At 40.2% G+C, this 25,207-nt stretch overlaps 1 protein-coding gene and 1 long non-coding RNA gene across 3 annotated transcripts in view; both read right to left on the bottom strand.

Annotated features, from left to right (window-relative positions):
• wb (wing blister) overlaps positions 1–25,207 on the bottom strand; it is a 170,521-nt gene that overhangs the window by 23,471 nt on the left and 121,843 nt on the right. For both annotated transcript variants that reach the window (XM_089740155.1, XM_089740154.1), the window contains 15 exons: positions 22,366–22,472; positions 20,289–20,460; positions 19,763–19,927; positions 19,114–19,298; positions 18,434–18,640; positions 17,806–18,054; positions 17,033–17,211; positions 16,445–16,706; positions 14,197–14,368; positions 13,287–13,493; positions 12,211–12,719; positions 11,322–11,558; positions 6,966–7,204; positions 6,223–6,461; positions 883–1,093 (listed from right to left, as the gene is read on the bottom strand). In XM_089740155.1, the coding sequence (XP_089596281.1) occupies positions 883–1,093; positions 6,223–6,461; positions 6,966–7,204; positions 11,322–11,558; positions 12,211–12,719; positions 13,287–13,493; positions 14,197–14,368; positions 16,445–16,706; positions 17,033–17,211; positions 17,806–18,054; positions 18,434–18,640; positions 19,114–19,298; positions 19,763–19,927; positions 20,289–20,460; positions 22,366–22,472 (3,340 nt within the window). The remainder of the gene's footprint in view (positions 1–882; positions 1,094–6,222; positions 6,462–6,965; positions 7,205–11,321; positions 11,559–12,210; positions 12,720–13,286; positions 13,494–14,196; positions 14,369–16,444; positions 16,707–17,032; positions 17,212–17,805; positions 18,055–18,433; positions 18,641–19,113; positions 19,299–19,762; positions 19,928–20,288; positions 20,461–22,365; positions 22,473–25,207) is intronic.
• Positions 4,627–6,115, bottom strand: LOC149503052 (uncharacterized). The gene is made up of 2 exons (XR_016325823.1): positions 5,728–6,115; positions 4,627–4,837 (listed from the first exon to the last, which is right to left on the bottom strand). It is a non-coding gene; the product is annotated as an uncharacterized LOC149503052 (long non-coding RNA).

Below are 25,207 nucleotides of genomic sequence, written 5' to 3'. Positions count from 1 at the left end.
CTTGAGATCTGTCAAAAGCCCCGCGTTCTTTTTGTCTCTTCCTGTGACGTCATTACGTTTGTCTGTCGTGTGCATAATTAATTTTACATAAAGGTGTTTTGTGCGGACCATTTAGTTTGATTTTTTAACAGTACGCTTCTTACATGTATGAAGAAGCACGAAAGACGTCTTGTGGCTCATTGCTCTCCATCATAAGTTACCTAATATTTTAGCACGTTGGTATTCGGGCGTGGAGGTAATATAACTCAGTTACGTTTTCAATTACACTATATGTTTCCTCGATCACCGATTACAATTATCACTTTTGACGATCTATGTTTTGAAACCACGAACGTTCTAAGGAACATGTGGAGTGCTCGGGAGCCATGCAATATAATAATATCTTACTTATTCTACTAACTAGACGCCGCCTGCTTTAAGTAATTTATCGACCATCAGCTCCAATGAAAAAGTGACGTTTTCCCGGCTGTCAAATTGAATGACCAATCGAATGACAGCCACCCATAGAGCACCCGTTCTGTGTTACGTCAGAGTGAATGTAAGTCAATTCGGTCACCGTCCTCGTCGAAGCCATCGCTTGCGACGAAGGGCCCACTGAGTTTCTCACCGGATCTTCTCAGTGGGTCGCGTTTCAGATCCGGTCGGAGATTCTTCGAAGCACTGCTTTTGCTAGGGCCAGTGTTCGCAAAACTCCCGGTTTAAGTCCCGTGAGCTCACCTACACGTCAAGGAGAAGCTGAAATGGCCTCTCAAGGCTACCAGCATAGGTAGGAAAAAAAGTAAGCCACTTTAAGTACACGACACAATGTATTAGTGGACGCGCCTTCATGTACATATATGTATATACGCTCGCATGTTAACCTTTATCGAAGTGGACACGTACCGTATGAGCCGCCTGACATCGCTAGCCTCGTCGTATAGGGCTCGCGTGGTGAGGAACAGCCTGTCGGCCGCGGCGCTGGCGACCTCCAGCACGGGCAGCACGCGCGCCTCCGGGCGGGCGCCCAGCGACCTCACGCGCCACGCCGCGCCGCGCACCGTCACGCTGGTCGCGTCCGTGGCGTGGGCTAAGCCTTCCAACTCTACGCCTAGGGCTGTACAGACGATTGTCATTAAGTACCAAAATGCATTGGATCAGACGCACAGGGTCAACAGCCTCGTGTCAGACTTGAAGGTAAGCTACTTGTGCTTCTATCAGGAAATGGATACTGTCTTCACGTTAGATATGGTAGTCAGCTATTACCACATCGGCCTCAAATTGACCTTCAAACTGTATAGCATGTCTATTTATTAAGTTTAACATATAGTATTTATTAAGTTTAACGCATTCTTTTATATTTAGGGCAAAAACATTTAAAGTAATAATCGAAATCTAAGGAAGGACAGTTTTAGTTACGTTATTGATGTGCCTTTGGAAAACATACAGCATTGTATTATGAAGAAGCAGTGTGTACTTAGCTTAAATTCCTTGTCTATGTCCAACCATAGACAGTCAATTTAGTTCCATCTTTAGCCGCTAGGTGCTGCCAGCAAGTATAAAGGAAGCGCAGCCATCTTTGATCTTCATAGCGTTGTGTACTTTCGTACTGTGAAGTCGCAAATCCACAAATATTTATTCGACTTCTTATTAATTGCAAAAAATATTAATTTTGTGTTTCTATGAGTGTTATTTTGCAATCATTACGAGTATTATTTACCAATCCTATCATCGGACGCCATGAATCACGCGTCATCTGTTGGAGGTGATGTTGAGTCAAGCTCCATAATTTCCGAGAGGGAAGATGTCCAGGCGAGACGCGATGGAGACGCCTCGCGTTCGAACAGCTCGTCAAGCGAAAAAGAACAAAAGGAGTCTCTGCGTAAGAAACGACGGGATTCAAAGGTAACGGTCGATCTTCGAATCGGCTCGTTATCCCACCAGGTCAGTGACGTTGTAAATCTAATAATGCATCAACTGTGTGTAACAATTGAATGTAACGAAAATTGTTGTAAACAAATTGATCTCGTCAATACGGAAATTTTGACAAAAACACAACAGATTTAAACTAATAATCTTTGTAACATAATTACTGAAAACTTTGGCAAATCGTCTCCGTCGTACAAGTTACCCGTAAAAGCGTTTTAAATTGTATACGGAAAAAAGGGCCGTATGGATAGAAATAAGACGTCAAAGTTTAATTTCCGTGGTCTCTAACAAAGTATCCTGTTGCCAACGCACTACTCATTGAGGAATTTTTTGTTTGATAATACTAAATTGAAATCTATTCAGTCCCTCGGAGGGCTACAATCCTATTTGTCACGACCTCGTACAAAAGGCAAGCCAAACATTATAAACAATCATAGTCCGTAACATCTGGCACAATCCAGAGGGGGGCAATTGAAGACACCGACGGGAGGCACGGAGTGCCACCAAAATTGTAATAATTTGAAAACCATTTATGGTTACCAAATACCATAAAAACAAAAAAAACAAAAAAAAAACAAAAAAAACTGCGTAAGAAAAGCGACGGATCAATCCGTCCAATTTTCGATCTTCGAGAGTTGAACAAGGTCGTAAAGATAAAACAACTCTTTTCGGACACCTCGGTACCAAACTTTCTTCCAGGGGACTGGATGATAGAATTGAACATTTCTCAGGAATATTTTTCTAGTATCAGTCGCAAAATTTCGTCGATACTTCTTGAGGATCAGTACCTAGGAACCAGTATCAGTACCTTCAGGAAGGAATCGGTACCTTCTTATGAGTTAGTATGAAATGACATGCCTACCCTTCGGTCTGGCTTCAGAGCCACACCTTTTTTGCTTCTATAACATGCGGGTCGCAGAGACCTTGCGTGCAAAGGGAACTCGAGTGCTAGTGTCTACCTAGACGACTTCCTTTTGGTCGACCAAGACAAATCCAAGTTGAAACTTCAGGCTGCAGAAGCTGTGAAGCTTTTGGATTGACCTTTTTTGCTTCCATAACATGCTGGGTCGCAGAGACCTTGCGTGCAAAAGGAACTCGAGTGCTAGTCTACCTAGACGACTTCCTTTTGGTCGACCAAAACAAATCCAAGTTGAAACTTCAGGCTGCAGAAGCTGTGAAGCTTTTGGATTATCTGGGCTGGCATGTCAATTTCCATTATATAGGGTGCACGGTCGCTCGGTCGCGGAGATATTGCGTGCAAAGTCGAGTGCTAGCTTACCTACACGACTTAATCTTGTTTCACCAAGACAGATAAACGTTTTTGTTCCCATAGCATGCTCGGTCGCGGAGACCTTGCGTACATAGGGAAGTCAAATGTTAACGTACCTACGCGACTTTCTTCTCTTGGTCCTTGAAAACAAATACACCTTTTTGCTTCCATAGCATGCTCGGTCGCGGAGGCATTGCGTGCAAAATCGAAGTGCTAGCTTACCTACACGACTTGATCTTGTTTCACCAAAACAAATAAACGTTTTTGCTCCCATACCATGCTCGGTCGCGAAGACCTTACGTACATAGGGAAGTCAAATGTTAACCTACCTACGCGACTTCTTCTTGGTCCATGAAGACAAATACACCTTTTTTGCTTGCATAGCATGCTCTGTCGCGGAGACATTACGTGCAAAGGGATGTTGAGTGTTATCCCACCTACGCAAATTCCACCTGGTCCATCAAAAGAAGTCCAAGTTGAGTCTTCAGGCCCTCATAAGCTGTAAAGCTCTTGGATTATTTGGGCTGCCAAGTCAGCCTTACAAAAAATCAATTAGTACACTGGTTCAAGAGATGACATGTCTAGGGATTCGATGGAAAATTGCGAGAAATAAAGTAGCCACTCAACAACATCCTAGCTCAAACTCTGACGGAATTACATCAATCTATGCTAACTTTCAAATTGCGAACTTGAAAATTCTTGCGAAGTTTCAAGAAAAAACACCCCCGTAAAAACGGGCCATCTTACATGTGTTAACAATTAAATGCAGCGCTGACGCGGAGCCCCATCTCAGACATTGCCGATACACAAAACCAACCATTTCCTGGCAACGGAAGCTTCGGACATGGGTTGGGATTACAATTAGACAAAATATTAACGTCCTGTCTATGGTCAGCTCAACAACTGAAACGGCTCAGCCACAAAAGAGCTATTTGCAATGGTAGTGACAATCAAAATGAATCTGAAAGTATTTCACTAGCGTTGACCTTTCGATCTTTAAACCTAAGCGATAAGTTCAAGATAACTGTCAGCTTATAATCTCTCGGGGAGATACAACATCGTAACCAACAGGCTATCACGAGGAAATCAACCTGCGAAATGGCACTTTTTACCACAAGTGACCACAAAAGTTTTTCGAAAGTGGGGTCATCCGGATATAAACCCATTCGCCGACCAAGATTGGATACCTTCAGCAGACCGTAGAGGATGCAACTAGCATGGAGAATTCCTCCTCTCAACCTTCTCCCCAGAGTACTGACTCACTTCAACAGTGTCTAGGGAACCTACCTGGTAGAGTTCCAAGACTGAGCGAAAGCATTTGGGTTTCCAAGCCCTCAGATCCCGAACGCTAGATAACTCGCACGAAATCCAAAACCTGCCTCCTCCACAGGGTAAACATTAACCCTGAAAGCTTAGAAAGGGGGGGGGGGGAGGTTGTACAAATAATAGACTTGTCTACACAGGAGAAGATTTATTGAAAATTAGCTGGTGTCAATCCACTTTGCCAGCATACTTACCAGCAACTAGAAGATGGTGCATATGGTGCTACAGTTTTAAAATTGATCCTAAGTCTGCAGATGTTGCCAAATTCTTTTTTCTTTTCCAAAAAGAAAATTTTGCCTGTAAAACAATCCTTCTGCATAAAGCAGCGCTGTCGACTTTCTGTGGGCAACATACATGTAGGACAGCAAACATTTTCAAGCTCTCTAATAAAAATTGCTATTCTAAAAAAGCCATCGGAATAACTAAACAAAATTCAAGTACTTATTACAACTTTACTAAGTATAGTCCCATTCACATGAGATCCGAGAATAGTTCTAGATTGGTTTTCTTCAAACCCAGCCACCAGATGACGCCTCAAGGTAGCGTGAAGGACACCAACAACCATGTTGCTGGCTACTGAACGCAGAGTTAATGACCTTACTTTGCTCAACATTTCTAAAGACAGTTTCTTTGATGACAGAGAAAAACATCTTTCTGATACCAGTATTTGGGTCTAAAATTGAAATCAATTTTCGTCAATAATCTGCATAAGTGCTTTCTAAACATGAAACTAAAGACATGCCCAGTAAGATTCGTAAGGACTTTTTTCTAACTATGTGTGTTGTCACAAAAGCGGCATACCGTACTGTAATTGGAAACTGGTCTTCGTTCAACCTTACGAGGTAGTGGCGTCAACCCATCTCTAAGAAGTTGTAGATCAGCAGTAGCCTCTGAGATGGATTGATAATGAACCAATGGACGAAATACTTTCTAGAGGCAATTGCAAAGCATCCAAACGTTTACAATAATTATTGCCGAATAATAGAGCTTCCTAAAGATCCTCACGATTCTTTTTTTTTTCAAAACATTTACTCCTACATGATGTATATACATCATATATACAATTTATACATTTTCTTGTATATACAAGATAAAATGTTTATTACAAACTTATAAATATTTTTTAATTATTGAATTAACATGAAAGTTAACAGCTGTGTTTTTTCGATTTAATAATTATATAAATTATGAACATGATCATTGCGCTTCATAATTTTATTATAGCTTACCTATTTCATCATAGCGTTGTGCTTAATAATTTCACCAGCAGATAACAAACACGTCTTCATAATACAATGCTGTATGTTTTCCAAAGGCACATCAATATTACGGTTTTACATAACAATAAAACCGATATTATGTGCCGAGAAGGAAAACATACAGCATTGCAGGAAGTTCTTCCTGGTGAAGACTATGAAGATCAAAGATGGCTGCGCTTCCTTTATACTTGCTGGCAGCACCTAGCGGCTAAAGATGGAACTAAATTGACTGTCTATGGTTGGACATAGACAAGGAATTTAAGCTAAGTACACACTGCTTCTTCATAATACAATGCTGTATGTTTTCCTTCTCGGCACATAATATCGGTTTTATTGTTATGTAAAACCGTAATATTATAAATGTCATTCATAATTATTTTACTTTATTGAAAGGTAATAAATTAAAATATCTCAACATTGGCAAAAAGCTCAAAACTTTTTTAGACTACTTAGAACTTAACGAACCTTCAGCTCTGGCCAACACAGCGGCTCCTCTCATCTTTAGATCTTCAGAACTGTTCTTCCCCTTTCCGGCGAGTTGCAGCATGGGTTCCGAGCCGCGAGCGAGACTGGAGGCGGCTGCGGCTGCTCTAGTTGCCTCCTCGGCTGCCTTACTAGCTTCCTGGACCAGGGTGGCCACCCGGGACCAGGCCTGCGCTGCCGAGACGCCCAGGGAAGCTGCGGCGCGACTTCCCGCAAATAGACTGGTACGAAATAATAATAGCATTGGTTTGGTTCCGTCGTGTAAGGTTTGTTAACGCCGGCTCTTTCATTATGATTGAAAAAAAAATCGGTTGTCTGTAAAGTCGGTTTACTGACGATAGTTGAACGTGACAACGTCATAAGAGAATACTGATGGAATGGTTTTTTACTCATCGTGAAATAGTTCTGTTAACTTATTGTTATAGTTTTGTCAATTATAGCATAACTTACAATCGCTGCACTAGTGGACCGATGCTATTTATTTTAATGATGAAAGCATGAATATTCGACAATATATCACAAAAAATTTATTTAATATCGAAAGAATCATTACCTTTATCGCCGCAATTATCGTTGCTATACCTAAACAATTGACAAGCGTTACCATGCGGCGTTACCTCAGAGCGAGGTAACGAGTCATGTTTTTTCGTGCGTGCAGCCGGCTCCATTGAATTATAAGACGTTGTCACGTCAAAAACTTTAGAAAATTTAATAGAAACACTTACTTTTTATATTCGATAGCTTTCTCGGCCAACTGCTTGACGTGTTTCTCGACCGGTTCCAAGTACTTCTGCCTGTAAGCTGGTGTTAGACTATATAGAATGCCCTCCTTCTCCTCAGCAGCAAGGGTGAGCACCTTTAGCTCCGCGTCGATGCTTGCAAACTTGATTGCGAGGGTCTGAGATTGAAGCAGGATGGCTCCGATTGCGTCGGTCAAGTTGTTTGTGGATAGGGAGTTTATGTCCTAAGGGCGGGGGAGAAAAAAGTTATTCCACAGTATTGTGATTGTTCGCATCGTTAATCCGGTTCTTACTGAAATATATCAGAGTACCAGAGGTCGCGTTATACACAACTTAAGTCAACACCTTTGTCAACATATTATTATTACATACTGTTAACGCCTACGAATTTTTGAGGAGCAATGTACAAAATTTTATTTATGTTCACTGACACAATTTTTTAAACACTTCAATTAATGGCCGTGCCAAGCTAACTCATTCGCAACGTATTAAATTAACAAAAACCTGTATAAAGGAAATACAAGCACAGAATCGATTGTGGAAGTTTTATTGAAGAAACCCAAGCAACCAACACATACATTACATACATTATTATACATTTATATATCTGTTTATTTTATCGTATTTACTTGATCATTTTTTTTTTATAAATATCAAAGTGTGCATATAGCAAAAAATAACCGGACCCACTATTTGGGGAAAATGACAAAACCTCGAGTGTGTTTCTGTTAAATAGACCGAAGCTCCAATAATGTTTTTGCCAGAAATATTACTTATATTATCAGCCGAGTAAGAGTTTGTAAATGTTATTAGTGCGATTCTGATCTTTGGCGTATTTCTTATATTCTATGACATCTACGTTACAAACAGTTATATTGCAACCCAAAACTTTATCTTTGGTTAACTTAAAAATATTCCATTTTAATAACTTTAAACTAACAACTGTGATCAACCTCGTGCATCAGAACTTACAAGGTTTGATGGGTAAAGAACTTGAAATTGATTTGTTCCTAGATTATAATAAAGTCAATGTTCTATGTGTTACTGAACATTGGCTTAAAAAATATGAATTAAATTGTAATTTTAAAAATCACCAGGTTGTAAGTTCCTTCTGCAGAGAGAATGCTATACGAGGTGGCTCACTGATCATTGTTAATAAAGATTATAAATGTAAGGAACGTAGAGACATTGTGAGCCTCTCTGTGGAACGGATTATTGAAATGGCATGTGTAGAGCTTGAGCGATTCATTGTTGTAAGTGTGTACAGGCCCCCGAATTCGTTATATGATTTTTTTGAAAATATAATGGAAAGTGTTTTATTAAAGCTTTCTGTTTCTAATAAACATGTTTTTATTTGTGGTGATTTTAATATAAATTTATTAGAAAATACAAATGCCACTATTAGACTCAGAACATTGTTAAAATCATATAACCTTAGCAATCTATTTTCAGAGCCCACAAGAATAACTAGCACATCGGCAACCTGTATAGATAATATTTTCACAAATGTAAAACCTTTACATAAATGCATTATTAATCATTTAAGTTCAGACCACAGTGGACAATTCTTATCTTTTAAAATTAAATCTGTTTCAGATGTTAATAGTACAAGAAAGCTACCGTTTGTTCCTATTAATATTAGACGTTTGGAGAAGCTTAGAGGTAAAGTTTTGGCAAAAATTCCGAATGTTTGTTATAGTGAAGATCCTAATGTTCATTACATGGATTTATTTAATGTTATTAGTTCTGAATTTAGTGCCATCTTTACTTCTAAAACTCTGATCTTACATAATAAAAGATCATTCAATGAATGGGCGACTGTTGGAATTCACAAAAGTAGGCAGAGATTATACGATCTCTATCATGAAAAATCATATAATCATAATAAGTCATTTCATGAGTATGTCTCTAAATATTCCAAGCTGTTTAAAAAAGTCTGTACATTGGCCAAGTCATTGCACTTAGGCAATCTTATAAAAAATGCACCTGACAAAATTAAAATGACTTGGAATATCATTAATAGGGAGACTGGGAATGTCAGAAACAGCAATGCTGAATTAACTTTAAAAATCAATAATCGAATAATAACTTCTCATCAAGAAGTGGCCAGTGCCTTTGAGCACTACTTTGCTGATATCCCAGCTTCTACCACAAAATCTTTAATTTCATCTCCTACCGTCGCCGAATCATTACTGCAAAATCATGTTGATAAATGCAGTGTTAACTTTAAGTTCACAAATATTGATATAAAGGACATAATTGATAATTTCAAGCTCATTAATATTAAGAAAACTGGTGATTTATGGGGAATTTCAATTAATGTTATAAAATCCATTATTGATATAATTGCACCTTACCTTGCTACAATATTTAATGACTGTATTGATGGTGGTGTGTTTCCTGATCTAATGAAATATAGTAAAATAATACCGTTATTTAAATCTGGTAGTACTTTTGACCCCTCTAACTTTAGGCCCATTTCAGTACTACCTACATTGAGTAAAATTTTTGAAAAAATTATTCTGCAACAACTTTTGAACCACTTCAATTCCAATAACCTGCTTCATAACAAACAATATGGATTCACTAGAGGTCGGTCAACTATTGATGCAGGTGTAGATCTCATTAAAAATATTTTTCAGGCTTGGGAAGAGTCGCATAATGCCCTTGGGGTTTTCTGCGACTTATCTAAAGCTTTTGATTGTGTTGAGCATAATACATTGTTGAGGAAATTACACCATTATGGTATTAGGGGCGTTTCATTAGAACTTATTAAATCTTATTTATCCGGAAGAATCCAAAAGGTAGACGTTAAAGGAACGAGATCTTCCGGTGTCTTACTTAATATGGGTGTTCCTCAGGGTTCCATATTGGGTCCCTTCCTATTTCTTGTATATATCAATGATTTACCTAAGTTTATTGAAACCCGTCACGAGGTCGTATTATTCGCTGATGATACATCATTATTGTTTAAAATTAAACGACATTTGGAAGATTATGACGATGTGAATGATGCTATCTCGCGCGTGGTACATTGGTTTAGTGTTAATAATCTGTTATTAAATAACAAAAAAACAAAATGTATAAAATTTACTACACCTAATGTTAGACAAGTTGACACTAATATTACTGTAAGTGGAGAGACACTGGAGCTTGTGGATTCGACAGTTTTTCTTGGTATAACAGTTGATTCTAAGCTGCAGTGGGGTCCTCACATATGCAAGTTAGCGAGTAGGCTTAGTTCTGCAGCGTTTGCGGTAAAAAAAATACGAATGTATATTAATGAAGATACGGCACGCTTGGTTTATTTTAGTTATTTTCATAGTGTTATGTCCTATGGCATTTTGCTATGGGGCAATGCTGCCGATGTCGAAACGATTTTCATCCTGCAGAAGAGGGCTATTCGTGCTATTTATAATATGCACCCGAGGGAATCCTTGAGGGACAAGTTTAAGGAAATCAAAATTCTAACTTTAGCGTCCCAATACATTTTTGAAAATTTATTGTACGTGCGTAAAAACATTGAAGAATTCCCCAGAGTCTGCGATTTGCACAATGTGAACACTAGGAACAAACATAGGCTTGCGTTGCCGGCGGCTCGAATTAAGAAAATAAGCAACTCTTTTAGGGGGCTGGGTGTACAGCTTTTCAACAAGATCCCACTAAACGTTCAACTACTACCTGTTCATAGATTTAAGAAAACTGTTAAGGAACGTTTGTGCAACAAGGCATATTATAAAGTTAAGGATTATTTACTAGATGGCACTACGTGGGAATGAGGCGCTCGCTCCTGGCCTTTTCATTTTTCATTATTATTATTATTTTTTTAGACTTGTTTTTTCTTTTATTGTGAATATTTCTATTTATTTAAAAAAAAAGAATATATTTGAGAAAAAACAAAAAGAAAAAAAGGCCCGCTGAGTTTGTTTCGCCGGTTCTTCTCAGGACTGTGGCTTTTTTTGGAACCGGTGGTAGAGTTAACATTGTTATTTGTATTTTGACATTCAACAAGTGTGTCATACTGACATCTAAGTTGAAATAAATAATTTTGAATTTGAATTTGAATTTGAATTTAACTGCGCGTTTCGGAAATAAGTCGCGCTTTCTTTACAACTTACTTCGAAACGTCACGAAATTATTCAATGAATAAACTCAAACACGAGATCAAACCGTAAACACAATGTATTCAACGTATAATAACAGTCAGGGGAAACATGCATAGAGGCTTGGCTCTGCCTGTGGCATTGCTGAAGGCCATAGGCGACGGTAACCACTCACCATCCGGTGGGCCGTATGCTTGTCTGCTTACAAGGGCAATAAAAAAAAAACATAATTTCTTACTTCAAGTATCAGCCGACATCTGAGTCCGACGTCTCTGACCGCAGCAAGTCTCGGCTTCACCTTCTCCTGAAGCTGAACAAGTTGGTCGCCGGCGTCCCACACCGCCTGGCCCAGACGGTGGAGGTCAGCTGCTTTCCGCTCCCACTCGGTCAGCGCTTCACCGAGTTTCCTCACCCGTTTATACGTATCATCGATTCGATATTTATATTCTTTGAGTGATGTCGTCTGGAGATTCGCCTGAAGGTACGACAATCTAATATTATCCTAATATAAACCTTAAATAAATAATAGTTTAAAAGAAACTAAATAATACATATATATATACAATAATTATAAATATTTAATGAACAGATATGAGTAGAAGGGTTATTTTGATAATATCCCGAAAAGACCCCCACGCTTTTTTACAATAAAAACATTTTTTCTTACACTATTTTGAATTCAAAATTATTAAGATTTATTTTCAATTTTTAGTGGGATTTCCTATAAAAGCGTATTTTGTTAGTTTTTTTAAACTATTATTTAGAAGATTATTATAATATATTTAAACTATTATTTTTCTTTTTTCAGTTGAATTTTATATAAAAGCGTATTTTTTTGTTTTTTTAAACTATTATTGATTTTTCATTTTTTAGGCGATTTTAATTTTTTCAATTTTTTTTTAATTGAATCGTCATCGGTCCTTAATAAGTATACCAAATTTAGAGTTAATCCGACGTTTTGAAGGGGGTCAAAATCATGTTCAAAGATTCCGTTGCATACTAACATACAAACGTTTGAAGCTAATAAAAGCGTATTTAAAAAAATCTGACCAGAAGACATAATATTTTATATTATTTTGGAATGGATCAGGCTTGAAAGCACTGAAGCATTAAATCAAGTAACTTACCATATCAAAAACATCATTAACCGAAGCGGTGAAATCAGTAAGCTGAACATTCCTGATTTCTTTTAAAAGCTGTCTCGCTTCCTTCAGTGCTCGGTGAGCACTTAAATGCTTTTCCCCTCTCGCGAACTCATCCAGGTCCTCCACCTGCTCCCCCAACCTCCTCCTCAATTGCAACACATCCTCCAAAGCGCTAACGCTCTCTAAGCTCAGGTAGTCTCCTTCTGCTGACCGTCTAGAAGCTTCCGACTTTAATCGATTCGCTTCTGTAAACAGTTTGTGTTCTGTTGCTTCTAAATTCGCGATCGAATTATCTAGTCCTGAAAGGTTTTCTAGGTATTTCTTTAAAGAATCATAGGCGGTTTTTAGGATTGTAGTATTGCGTGCGAACTCTCTTAAAGCCGGGAATGGCTTGGGGATGCGCTTTAATTCGGCCGGGTTGGCATTTTTGCGTAAATTCGACGAGGCTTCTTCAATTGAGTCCAATAATGTCTGAGTGCAGTTGTCACACGCTGAAAACAGAGTTTTTGATCAAATTTTACACTGTAAATGTATTTATTATTATAATAAATTGTACAAACTAATAGAGCAAGTGTAGTTACTGGAATACCCGGTCTGTGAGCTACCTATTTTTTATCTGGGTATCTTTAGCAGCTCCAAGGGATCTAAAGAGGAGTAAGATAGGCTACATACAGATGAGGGCCACCTGATCGTTAGTGGTTACCGTCCAGTCTACTAATCCGACCATAATGCAACAAACAAGAGATACTATCATCGGCGGTCGTAGTATCAATCGTGTCTTAAAATAACATCAATCTTAAATAGTACTCTAGCATCACTAATTGAGATTTTTCAAAGCCTTGTTGGCGCGATTCTAAATCTCCCTCAAGATGCATATCGTCACTGTAGTGACAAAATTATGTCATTTTTAAGCGACTTCAAAAAAAGTAGGTTCTCAATAACAAAATTTAAGTTAACGTAATGTTATTTTATGTAAAAATCGATCCAGTCAATTTTGTTGTCGTATGAGGTATGTTTTTCACTGTATTATAATTCCTATAATAAATTGCGAAACTAACGCATGCATCCATCGGTGTCCATGTAAGTCCTGGGAGCGAGACACGTGTCGCACGTGGGCCCGGTGGCGTAGTCCCGGCACCGACACGTGTCGTGCGCGTCACACCACCGCGACACGGCGCCGCGCCCGCACGTGCAGCGCGCGCACCCGCCCGCGGCGTCGCGCCGGTACCCCACGGCGCACGACTCGCATCGCGGCCCGCTGTAGCCTGCGGAGTTTGTACAGTGTATACTGGACACGTTCCCGAAAAATAAAACACTTGATTTATTGGTGGTAGGACCTCTTGTGAGTCCGCACGGGTAGGTACCACCACCCTGCCCATTTCTGCCGTGAAGTAGTAATTCGTTTCGGTTTGAAGGACAGGGTAGCCATTGAAACTATACTGAGACCTTAGAACTTATATCTCAAGGTGGGTGGTGGCATTTACGTTGTAGATGTCTATGGGCTCCAGTGACCACTTAACACCAGGTGGGCTGTGAGCTCGTCGACCAATCAAGCAATAAAAAAAAAACAAATCAAACGTAAATAATATGATACTAATGATAAGTGGTGATTACTGGTGGTAAACGTGTTGCGAGTCCGCACGAGTAGGTACCACCACCCCGCCTATTTTTGCCGTGAAGCAATAATGCGTTTCGGTTTGAAGGCCGGGGCAACCTTTGTACTGTAAAAACTGAGACCTTAGAACTATTATCTCAAAGTAGGTGACGGCATTTACGTTGTAGATGTCTATGATGGTCGTGAGCTCGTCCACCCATCTATGCAATAAAAAAATAAAGTAAATTAAGATTGAGGTACATGTCCGAATATTATAATCAACTCTACAGTTATTGAAAACTCTATATCAAATTATGGAAAGTTTATTTAAATTGAAGAAATTCACGTCCAATTAAAAGCTCCACTATACTGACCTGGTTTGCAGAGGCATTGCACTCTGCCCATTGCGACGTTACAACCGGACGCGAAATTCTTGCCCCGGGAGGGACAGGGGCAGGGCTGACAGCCGGCAGGAGCGTTGGGGTTGCCGTAGAATCCTGCCGCACACACCGAGCAGCGGGGCCCACCGGTACCAGCTGTGCAGTTCTGGCGACCATAATCATTATTTTATTATCTAACTAGCGACCCGCCTTCGCTTCGCTTCGGAAACTGATTTATTATTGATTTTTCCACTATTTAATGGATGTTATTGTACATATAAACCTTCCTCTTCAATCACTCTATCTATTAAAAAAAGCCGCATCAAAATCCGTTGCGTAGTTTGAAAGATTTAATTACATAGGGATATAGGGACAGAGAAAGCGACTTTGTTTTATACTACATAGACGGCACTGAAAATTTCGGGAATTAACGAAGTGACACAACATTACTATTTAAAAATGTATTTATTGCTTTTCGAAGTATTCTCCGCGAAATTTGACACATTTTTCCATACGATGGAACCAATCATTGAAGCAACCATTCCATTCGGAAGTTGGGGTCTCCAAAATGACCGTTTTGTAGGCGTCCACAGCTTCTTCAGGTGATGAAAATCTCTGTCCACGCAATTTATTCTTTATTTTAGGGAAAGTATAGAAATCATTAGGGCTTAGATCGGGGCTATACGGCGGATGGTCTAATAATTCTATGTTTTCTTGCTGTAAAAACTCTTTTGTTCTGTGCGCGGTGTGAGAACTCGCATTGTCGTGATGGAGGATGATGCGGCGGTTGCAGTTCTCTTTACGGAGTTCAGAAACGACCTGTGGCAAACAAATGCTAGCATACCACGTGGCCACAATTTTTTTTGCAACACTCCGTGAACGAACAATTTTTGTTGGCTTTAACTCATTTTCGAACACCCAAACTCGTGACTGGTTTTTTGTTTCGGGTTCGTACGCGTATATCCAGGATTCGTCACCTGATACAATGTTGTATACAGTATTTGAGGATCCTGCGTGGAATCTTTCGAGAGTTCTGACGCACCAAGTAACGCGAGCCGCTTTTTGCTCTTCACAGAGCGAATGCGGTATCCATCGGGAAAACAACTTTTTTACACCTAATTGTTCTTGCAAGATTATTTGTATTTGACTCATGCCAATGTCTAAAATTGCCTGAATTTCGCGGTATGTCACATGTCGATCTTCCTCAATCAGCTTACGCACAGCATCAACGTTTTTTTGGGTGACTGCAGTTTTTGGACGACCTTGACGGGGATCATCACTGAGCTTGACACGTCCACGTTGAAACTCAGCAAACCAGCGATAAATTGTGGTTTTGGATGGGGCTTCATCACCAAATGCAGAAATCATCCGGTCAACATACTGTTTTTGTGTTAAACCACTTCGAAAGTCATAATAAATCATCCAGTGAATTCCATTTTCTCAACGACCAAACAAGTTTTACAAAACCTCGTGACAAGACCGAGAATCTTTTTTTAAATAAATAAATGGTATTCGATTTTTAAAACCAAGGAGTTTTCAATTAAAAAGATTTTAATATGACAGGAACAGTGGAAATATTCCATTCCCGATAGTGCAGCCTATGTATGTAGTGATACTTGGAGCACAGGGGCAAATCTTACTCGAACAGAAATATCTCTAAAATTACAATAAAAAAACCACGTAGTTTCAGTGATATGACAAAAGGATAGTAGATTTTGAAGTCGTCGTGGCCTAAAGGATAAGACGTCCGGTGCATTCATATGAAGCGATGCACCGGTGTTCGAATCCCGCAGACGGGTACCAGGTTTTCTAATGAAATACGTTAAGACAAATGTTCACGATTGACTTCCACGGTGAAGGAATAACATCGTGTAATAAAAATAAAACCCGCAAAATTATAATTTGCGTAATTACTGGTGGTAGGACCTCTGTGAGTCCGCGCGGGTGGGTACCACCACCCCGCCTATTTCTGCCGTGAAGCAGTAATGTGTTTCGGTTTGAAGGGTGGGGTAGCCATTGTAACTATACTGAGACCTTAGAACTTATATCTCAAGGTGGGTAGCGCATTTACATTGTAGATGTCTATGGGCTCCAGTAACCACTTAACACCAGGTGGGCTGTGAGCTCGTCCACCCATCTAAGCAATAAAAAAAAAAGAAAAAAAAGTACGCTCTGACTTCGACCCACTCAACCTATCAAAGGCCATTTAAGTCAATCATCAAAATTCAAGCCAATAAATTACCAAACAATATCCAGTTTCTGGATCGCATTTCGTAGCTCTGTTATGACAATGACAAGGCTGCGCTTCTCCTTCCAGGCTGATAACGATGGTTCCCTTCACGGTAGACAAGTGGACCCTCGGTGGTGGCATCCAGAAGCCTATGTCTGGTTCTTGGCACGATGACGCGGAGTAGCCGCGAGGGCACGCGCAGATCTCAACTCCTAACGCTGGGGCTGAGCGACTCAGGCCCGGGATGGCTGTGTCTAGAGACACGTTTAATAGCCTGTTGGAAAAAGTACATTTATAAGTTGATATATTCAATGAAACTCATCTTTCATAATCTTTATGTAGTTTTCTTTCATGATATGTAATATTTTGTGTAAATGTTGAATTTCATTTCGTGATACAGCATGACGAAGCGAAGCCATGTTATAGACTAAAATGTATGATATAATTATGTACATTTGATGATTTACAATCGTATAAAAAGGATTAGTCAACATGTCCATTCGACCTGTCAATTGTGAACTACATTAAAATAAAAAAAATTGGATTTTCTTAAAGAATCGCATTATTATTGTAAGAAGCCTGCTGTTATAGACTACTTACAAAGCATGGACGTGTTCATCATAGCTGGGCGCTCTAGTGGTGACCCTCAGGAGAATCCTGTCGACCCTCTGCAGCGCCAGCATAAGCGCGGCGCGGGAGCTCTGCGCGTTATGGCCGCGGACCCACCAGAGCGACTCGTGGAGACGGATCGAGTAACTCCCATTTAAAGGAGGCACGTGCTGGTTGGAAGTAAGACGAGAATTACCTACTTGAGTTCATATTCTTTTGAATAACATTACCAAGAGTCATGAGTATCTTATGACCTGTCCTGGTGTTGATATCGCAGGAGACAGGTGTTAGGACTCTTACCGGTGGTAGGACCTCTTGTGAGTCCGCACGGGTAGGTACCACCACTCTGCCTATTTCAGCCGTGAAGCAGTAATGCGTTTCAGTTTGAAGGGTGTTGCAGCCGTTGTAACTATACTGAAACCTTAGAACTCTTGTCTCAAGGTGAGTGGCGTATTTACGTTGTAGATGTCTATGGGCTCCAGTTAACACCAGGTGGTCTGTGAGCTCGTCCACCCATCTAAGCAATAAAAAAAAAAGAAGGCAAAGTGGCTACGACTGACTTGGTGGTTACAGTTCGAGCCCATCAAATGAAATAGTATTAGCCAATACTATAGGTACGTTGGAGGAGGATCAGGAAGGAGGCTTCTAGGAGGACGAATATATCAGCATGTACTATACCTCACTGCTCTTCGTTTTCAAGTACCAAACGCAAAACCAAATAGCAATGAACAACTAAGGCGGATGAAAAACACATATTTTCATACCTCGTAATGGTCCAGCACAATGTTCTTTCCATATATCCTGACCAATGGAAACTTGGCCTTTACTTCTGGATCTAGTTCCACTCCCCCCTCCTGCTCTATTCGAAACCTGATGAGTCCGCCGTACGATGTCACTCGATCCCCAAGGAAGCGCTTGTCGAGTTCCACGTAGACCGGAGCCGGTGGCCATGGCAGGCTGATGGTGGCTTCGGGCGAGTGCGTGTGAATAGCTAAGAGAGAATCTTGGTCCATCTGAACAAAGATAGATAAAGTTCGTGAAGACAGTTTTTTATTAGCTAATCAGGCAATTGTTTTACGGCTCAACTAATGACAAGCAAGTTCTGTCGCTCATGGATATCTGTAATGCCAGGGGGCCGGCAATGATAGGTTTGCTGCTTATCATCGAAGACTCTTTGAACCTGTGACGGATAAATATGAAAATGCTCGGAATCATAGAAATAAAAATAACAATTTTGTTTTCCCTTTGATGTGTCCCCCGTCGGACGGATTCCTTTTGTTTGTTTTAAGTTTATTTTATACAAAAGTTTAGGTCTTTTATTTATGGATTGAGGCACTACAAAGTCTGCCAGGTCAGCTAGTACCAAGTACATAAATAAAGGATGCTACTTACGGTGGTGATGGCTGTATTGTCTTTGGATCGTTGCAGCTCTATGTGTAGGGGCGAGGCCGCGTGCACGGCGGCCCGCGCCAGCTCCGCCTGCGAGCACTGCGCCGCGCGACCGAAGCAAAAGCAAGCCGTGCAGCCGACCGGGTTCTCCGCGGCCAGACCGAACGTGCCTTCGAGGCACTTCTCGCACTTCTCCCCCACAACGTTCTCCTGTTCAATATCAATGTTTTATACTGTCCTTACAAGATAACAAAAAGCTACCACCAATAATAATATAAGTTACGTCCATTAATATATTCATGTAGGATTGGTAACAACGGAACGTATGAAGAGAGTGTTGCACGGAGCGTTAAGGCATGAGGTAACGGGAAAGAAAACGGTAAAAAAAAGAAAAAAAAATGACAGAGAGTAAAAAAGGTGTCACTTAATTTTTAATTATAATAATATAAGATTTTAGAAAATAACAATAAAAGTGCAACAGTGGAGTATTTTTTTATGCACGAGCCCAATTCTACATTAATGTAAATAATACATAATATGTGTGTTAGAAAGCAGTCATATAATCTTGAATTTTACACTTTGGGATGTTTATGGAGTTCATTATCCACTTGATCCCGCTAATTTCAGTATATAGAGCATCTGCAGGTTTTCTGCAATTAAATAATATAGGCTTTTAAATTTACCTTGCAATTACATCTTCCCCGGTTATCGCAAGGGCACAAGTCCGAGCTGCAGCCCTTCGAGCCAGCGAGGTTGCAGTCGCACGGCTTGCATTTGGGTCCGTGGTGTCCGAACGCGCATACGTCGCAGACGAGCCCAGCCCAGCCAGGTCTGCACTTGCACTGCCCACTTTGTGGATTACAGTTATCTGAACGAGTAAAAAAACAACATTTGTCAAGAGAGGTCACGAACGACATGAAAACTGAGATTAATGAAATCATAATTATTTTAGTCACGAGTCATGATAATGTCGATGTCAAATTTGATAAAGATAACGGTTAAAATCTATGAAATATTAAATACCAAAAATAAATAAAATTATTTTACATTGTAATATCAAAAAACTTTTCGCTTTTTCTTATTGCCCTCGTAAGCGGGCGAGAATACAGCCCACCTGATAGTGAATTACCGTCGGCCATGGACATCAGCAATGCCAAAGGCAGAGCCAAGACCCTGCCTACCGTTAAGTTCATTACACAAGCCTCTTTGAAGAAGGACATGTTGGCACTTGGGAAACACCACAGAGGGGAAGCTCATTCCAAAGCTTTTTCATTTCATTTATCACAGATTGTATTGAGCTTGCAATGAAATTATCTTTGGTGTAATACTTACTGTTTAGAGCTCCTTGTCCGCATGCACAGGGCCGGCAGTGTCCTGGCGACGTGGCCCAGTACCCACGCGCGCACTGCTTACAGCCCGGGCCCAACGACCCTCCGGGGCACACGCAACGACCACTAGTCGGAGAGCAAACTTTTCCTTCCGAGCAAACGGGACAAACTGTGGAAAAGAAAACATATCGGTTCTTTTGAACGAAAAGTATAGAAGCTAGAATTTTTAAATTGCTCCGAGTTTTTTGTGGATCTCCGCGAACCTCTATAGCTTGTCGGTCCATCTTCCCACAAGACCTACCCACGCTACGTCTTCCGGTACGCGGTCGCCACGGCCGTCCGTTCTACTAATAATGTGTCCTGCCCACTGCCACTTCAACGTTGCAATCCTTTGAGTTATATCGGTTACAGTGTTTTCCTGCGAATCTCCTCATTGAGCCTTCTCATAAGGCCCATTGTGAGCGACCACGTATCAGTGTCATATGTCATCACTGGCAACGCACACTATTATTAATAAGAAGTAAACTTACGCAAACACCCGGCAGGTCCAAAGCCGTAGTATCCAGGTAAGCATCGGTCGCATTGCACTCCGCCGACCCCCGTGGCACAGGCGCAGACTACCGTCACGGGGTCGCATGACGAAGCGCCAGACCCACACTCGCATCGTCTGCAGCCACCTCTGTCCAAGCCCCAGTAACCTTCCTGTTAAGAACAGAACTCTGTTGATTTGAACTGGAGTTACTCCTAGTTTGAGAGCGTCCACTGTTTGGTTATGCTTCTTATATATTTATTATATATATATTTATTTCCATATGTATTATTTATTTGCTCCCAATTGGCACTTGAAACGAATTTCGACTGCTGAATTTTCATTACGTTAAGTTTTCGTAAGTTATTTTGTTATTTCATTATTGGAACTGGCGAACTATAGACTAGACTAGACTAAAGACGTCTACATCACAGCAGTGGAGAGATACAGGCTGATGATTACAAGTTTTCCTAAGTCCTTCTCCGGTCGAAGGAGTCAACCTTAGTTCACAGATATTTGATGTTCTAGTGTTCTTGTCCATATGTGCCTCAGTATTCGGTACTCGTGCACAGAAGTATTACTTCTGTGTATTACTTCGGTACATTACTACGACAGAAGTATTACTTCTGTGTATAATTAAAATTACTTTTTGTGGTCGCCGGACAGTAAATTATTCGAAACGTTGCACAAAAAACGCAATAAATATAGTGAATATAGTATAATAATATAGTAAGCTCGAGAACAAATCGTAAAAGTAATTTTAATTGGAATAGAGCCTCTAGCGGCAAACGAAGAGAAGTTGTTTCAACTCCATACAAATTTGAGTTAACTTTAACGCGATCGAGAAGTTGAAAAACTCGGACTAAGCACACAGTCTGTGTCGCACGAAAACCGAAGAGTATACTTTTATACTATATTTATATACCGTGTAAGCCGAAGGTTTGTTGAAGTAAGTTCAAGAATCCTCAATTTTATATCGCGCATAACTGTCCTATTATTCAAACTAGGACGCAAGAATGCTCCGAGTCGGCTCTAGGCATGACGCGGACGGTGCACAGCCGTATCTAATACGCCACCACAATGCCCTAAAACCGGTGAATTCTGATTTGAATTTCCGTTTATACGAAACAATAAACACAGCTGTCGCATTGTAAATTCGTATTGGAAGGAAATTGCGTGGATTTTATGCGGGTGGTCTGGAGCATAAATCGAAATAAACAAATCGAATCTTTAGTGTTACTGAATGATAACAATGTGGTTTTGTTTTTATTATTTGAAGACTGTTTTGATTGGTTTAAAGGGTAAGACAGCCTATGTTTAAGATATAGATAGCCACCCTTATCCAGGTTAACTCTGCCAATGCCGGTCCCAAGCCCGGATGAGAAAAGAGGGGGGTTGAGTTGGAGTTCGACCGTTTCGACCGTAAAACAGTCAACGCCGAATGTCTGGCGGCGGTCAATTAGCCGGACCCAAATAAGGCTTCAGCAGCCTCGAAGAACTAAATCTCTTCCAAAAGCGCTGCCGTGGAAGGACGCGGGACCCGACCACGTGTATTTTCCCAAGAAAGCCTCATGAGGCCACGACCCTCAGCATTGAGGATTATCGATGCAAGGAGGATCCAGGTTACGATATCTGAGTTCCGGTGACTTAATACCAGGAGGGTCGTGAGCTCGACCACCTACTTAGGGTAATAAAAGTTTGTACTCCTAACGTTTACTGAAATGCTAACGAACTTAACACCTGGAAGCGTCTCGTTGACATTTCGCTTTGCACACGTATCTATCTGGGTTAACGGCTTCCATTACTAATTCGAATTTGTATTGCGTCAGCAACACAGAGTTAAATTGTTTTTCAACTTTAAAAAATCATTAAAAATATTCGCTTCGAAGAAGAAGAAGAAGGGCCGTATGCTCGTTTGCCTACATAGGAATTAAAAATTAAAATAGAATTTTTTTTAAGCGCTTCATTTGTAATGTGTTTAGTAAATTTTACGTTCTATTTTCGTTGATCTCAAGATTTTTAAATAAATTCACGGCGCACTGCCTCATAAAGGATTAAAAAGTTTAGTTTGAACTTACGTCACACACATCGCAGGCTCTGCCGGTGACGTGGGACTTACAGCGGCACTGACCCGTGCGTATGTCGCACGAGTTGCCTTCAGCACCGATTGAGGAACAATTGCAACCTGGAACAAGGAGACAGGAATTTGAAGCACCTAGTATTAAAACGCATCCATATTATGACAGCTCAATATCCAAACCAGGCTCTCTACCATCTGCCTCAACAGGATATTTCAGTTCTTCGGTCACATTGCCAGAAAGAGCGGTGACAATTGATGGCAAGATTGCAGGCAAAAGATCTGGTGGCCGTAATCCAATGCGCTGGTCCAACCAAATACGCACCACTCTGGATACCAGTCTACGATATTGTCATACACACCGCCGAGAACAGAGGAAGTTGGCGAAACATCATCCAGAGAAGGATAATGGGAGGAGATAATGAGAGGATAATGAGAGGTCACGACCCTCAGACATGAGCAATGCGAGACTCTGGGAGGAGGAGTATTGGAAACCTGCACTATCATGGTTGTTTTCTTATTTTGCTATTTCACCTTGAGGCGTAAGGTGCAGGTCGGAACTGGAGTCACGGTTCCTCTATCTTTCGAAACGTGGTATATAATTCAGCAAAAAGATGCAAAAAGTGGTAACGCTTTGTGAATAATTACGCGCTCAGTAATTCATGGCAAGAGTTTGGTGGCTAAACCGGCGAAAGAGCAGCAGCGTTCTTTGAGTTTTGTATCGGCGTAATCCGATCTCCAATCTGTTTTTGTGGGGGGGCAGAGCGTACTGTGAGACTTCCTGGTGGCCACTTTACTGTTTATTTCTGTGCTCTGTTTAGAAGGATAATGGGTTCTGGTCACTACTTAAATTGAGCTCATTGACAGCAATAAAATAAAACTGTATTCAAGTTTGCGCCGCGATAATGTTTTTTAATTATTTTTTTAAATTTTTAATTCGAATCGCGAGGGTCGGGTCGACTCATCAACACAATCTGTTTAATCCTTACACTAATGTAACTGATTCTTGATAACGCATTATCTCAGACGGAGGCAGTTTGCAATACTAAATTATGTTTTAAGATAAAACCGATTGACTGTTTTATTGAGTTAAAAGTTCCTTTTTGGTTGCACGTTTTCTTGTGTATTTTATTGTAAAATTAAATATTTGTTACTTGTGATACACGCTCCTTGTGTTGGAACGGTGCAGGCTGGGATCACTTGTCTCAAACATTGACCTCATGTTAATAACCAAGCAACAATACGAAATAGTTAATGCAGGTGACCTGTTTTTTCTAGGTCACATGATCCTTCTCCAATGTACTGATTTAATAATCATTTGTAATTTTAGTGTGTTGTCTGCATTCCGAATCGATGGTGAAGTCACGAAGGCTTAAACGCGCCTGTGGAGGCTTGTTTGAATAATAAACATTCTGATTTGTATCTCTAGTTCGACGCTGGAGTTCACGCTGTAGCATACACGGGGTTTACGCGCAGAAAACCATTCTCGTAAATGAAGACTCTGATTTCCACCACAATAACACTATTAATCGAATATGGAATGAGAATAGAATGTGTCTTGCATTGCGTGCCATGAACAGCAAAATATAATCTACCTTCGTAATCCATTGCGGGTTCACGAAATGTCAAACAAACAGTATTTATGATTTGGTAAATGAATAATAATTTATTTTTTATGCTTTACCCTAATTTCAGTATAGTGAGCGGTCTGCTAACACCTTGTTTGTGTTGCGGAAACTTAACATCAGATAAGAAGTTTACATCATCATACGTTTTGCTCGACTACATTCAAATCGAACGGTATTGACGATAATTTCTTTGATGGACGCGTTTCAACATTCAGTTGGTCTGTTGCAATCAAAATTTGTAGCCAAACAACTAAACATTACAAATAGAACATTTAACATTCACTCATAACGAACGCAAATCATAGAGGTATGATTCCAACAATTAAACATCCCTATTTTAATTGCATCATTTAGTTATTTCTTTTCTTTGTAGGATACTAGTTAAACAGTAAACTGGGCCGCGCGTGCGGTAGAGTTTAACATTTCGGAGCGGGCTGTACGTAATTATTGTAGCTAGTATTGCAACACATGAAAACAGTGTTACCAGATGTTAAAGATTTTGTTGTTTGTTTTATTAACCGGTGTTGCTATTGTTAGGTTCGTGAATACATCACTATGGTCTTTGTATATTCAGTAGAGAAACGTAGTGAGTTCAAATGATTTATCTTCGACAGTGTAATGTCAATGACGTGCTATGGTTTATGGTCAAAGGAGATCGAGAAGAGTAATAAGGTAGATAACAACACGGTCGTACGACTGGTATTGATAGTGTCAACGGGCGATGGTGATTACTAGGCAAAGTCGGCAGCAAGCCTATTTCCAAAAATTGGCTATTAAAAACCACTTTTCAGATAAATAATGTGCACTAGGAAAAATGTTCGTAATTATTGGCCACTGGAGCTAACATGATAATAGTCTGACAATAGCCAGGTCAAAAAACCAGAACCACAGGTACGTCTTAAAGTGTAGTAGACTTAAATTATTTTCACAATTTGTCCAATGTAACTGGGTGTTTAGCTAATAGCTGTCAGGGGAATAGCCAAGCTGCTGCCTACTAATAGTAATTGTTGTTTGAATGCAACGGTTTGATAGCTGTGAGCTCTGATTGTTGATCTTGAGTTAAAACTTATATCTCATCTTTGCTTGTCAAATGTTTGTCAATCTTTATTATTAAGAAGCTGGCAACAGTTTCGTCTTTGTTTGTCAAACATTCACCAATCTTATTATTACGAAGCTTGCTGCAGAGAGCTTTGAAAGTGTTGTCGATAAGCTTTT

The sequence above is a fragment of the Bombyx mandarina genome, chromosome 04, assembly GCF_030267445.1.
Source record: "Bombyx mandarina strain Sakado chromosome 04, ASM3026744v2".
NCBI classification, from domain to species: Eukaryota; Metazoa; Arthropoda; class Insecta; order Lepidoptera; family Bombycidae; genus Bombyx; species Bombyx mandarina.
The sequence above is the reverse complement of the archived record's forward strand: the minus strand, read 5'-3'. Positions and strand labels throughout refer to the sequence as shown.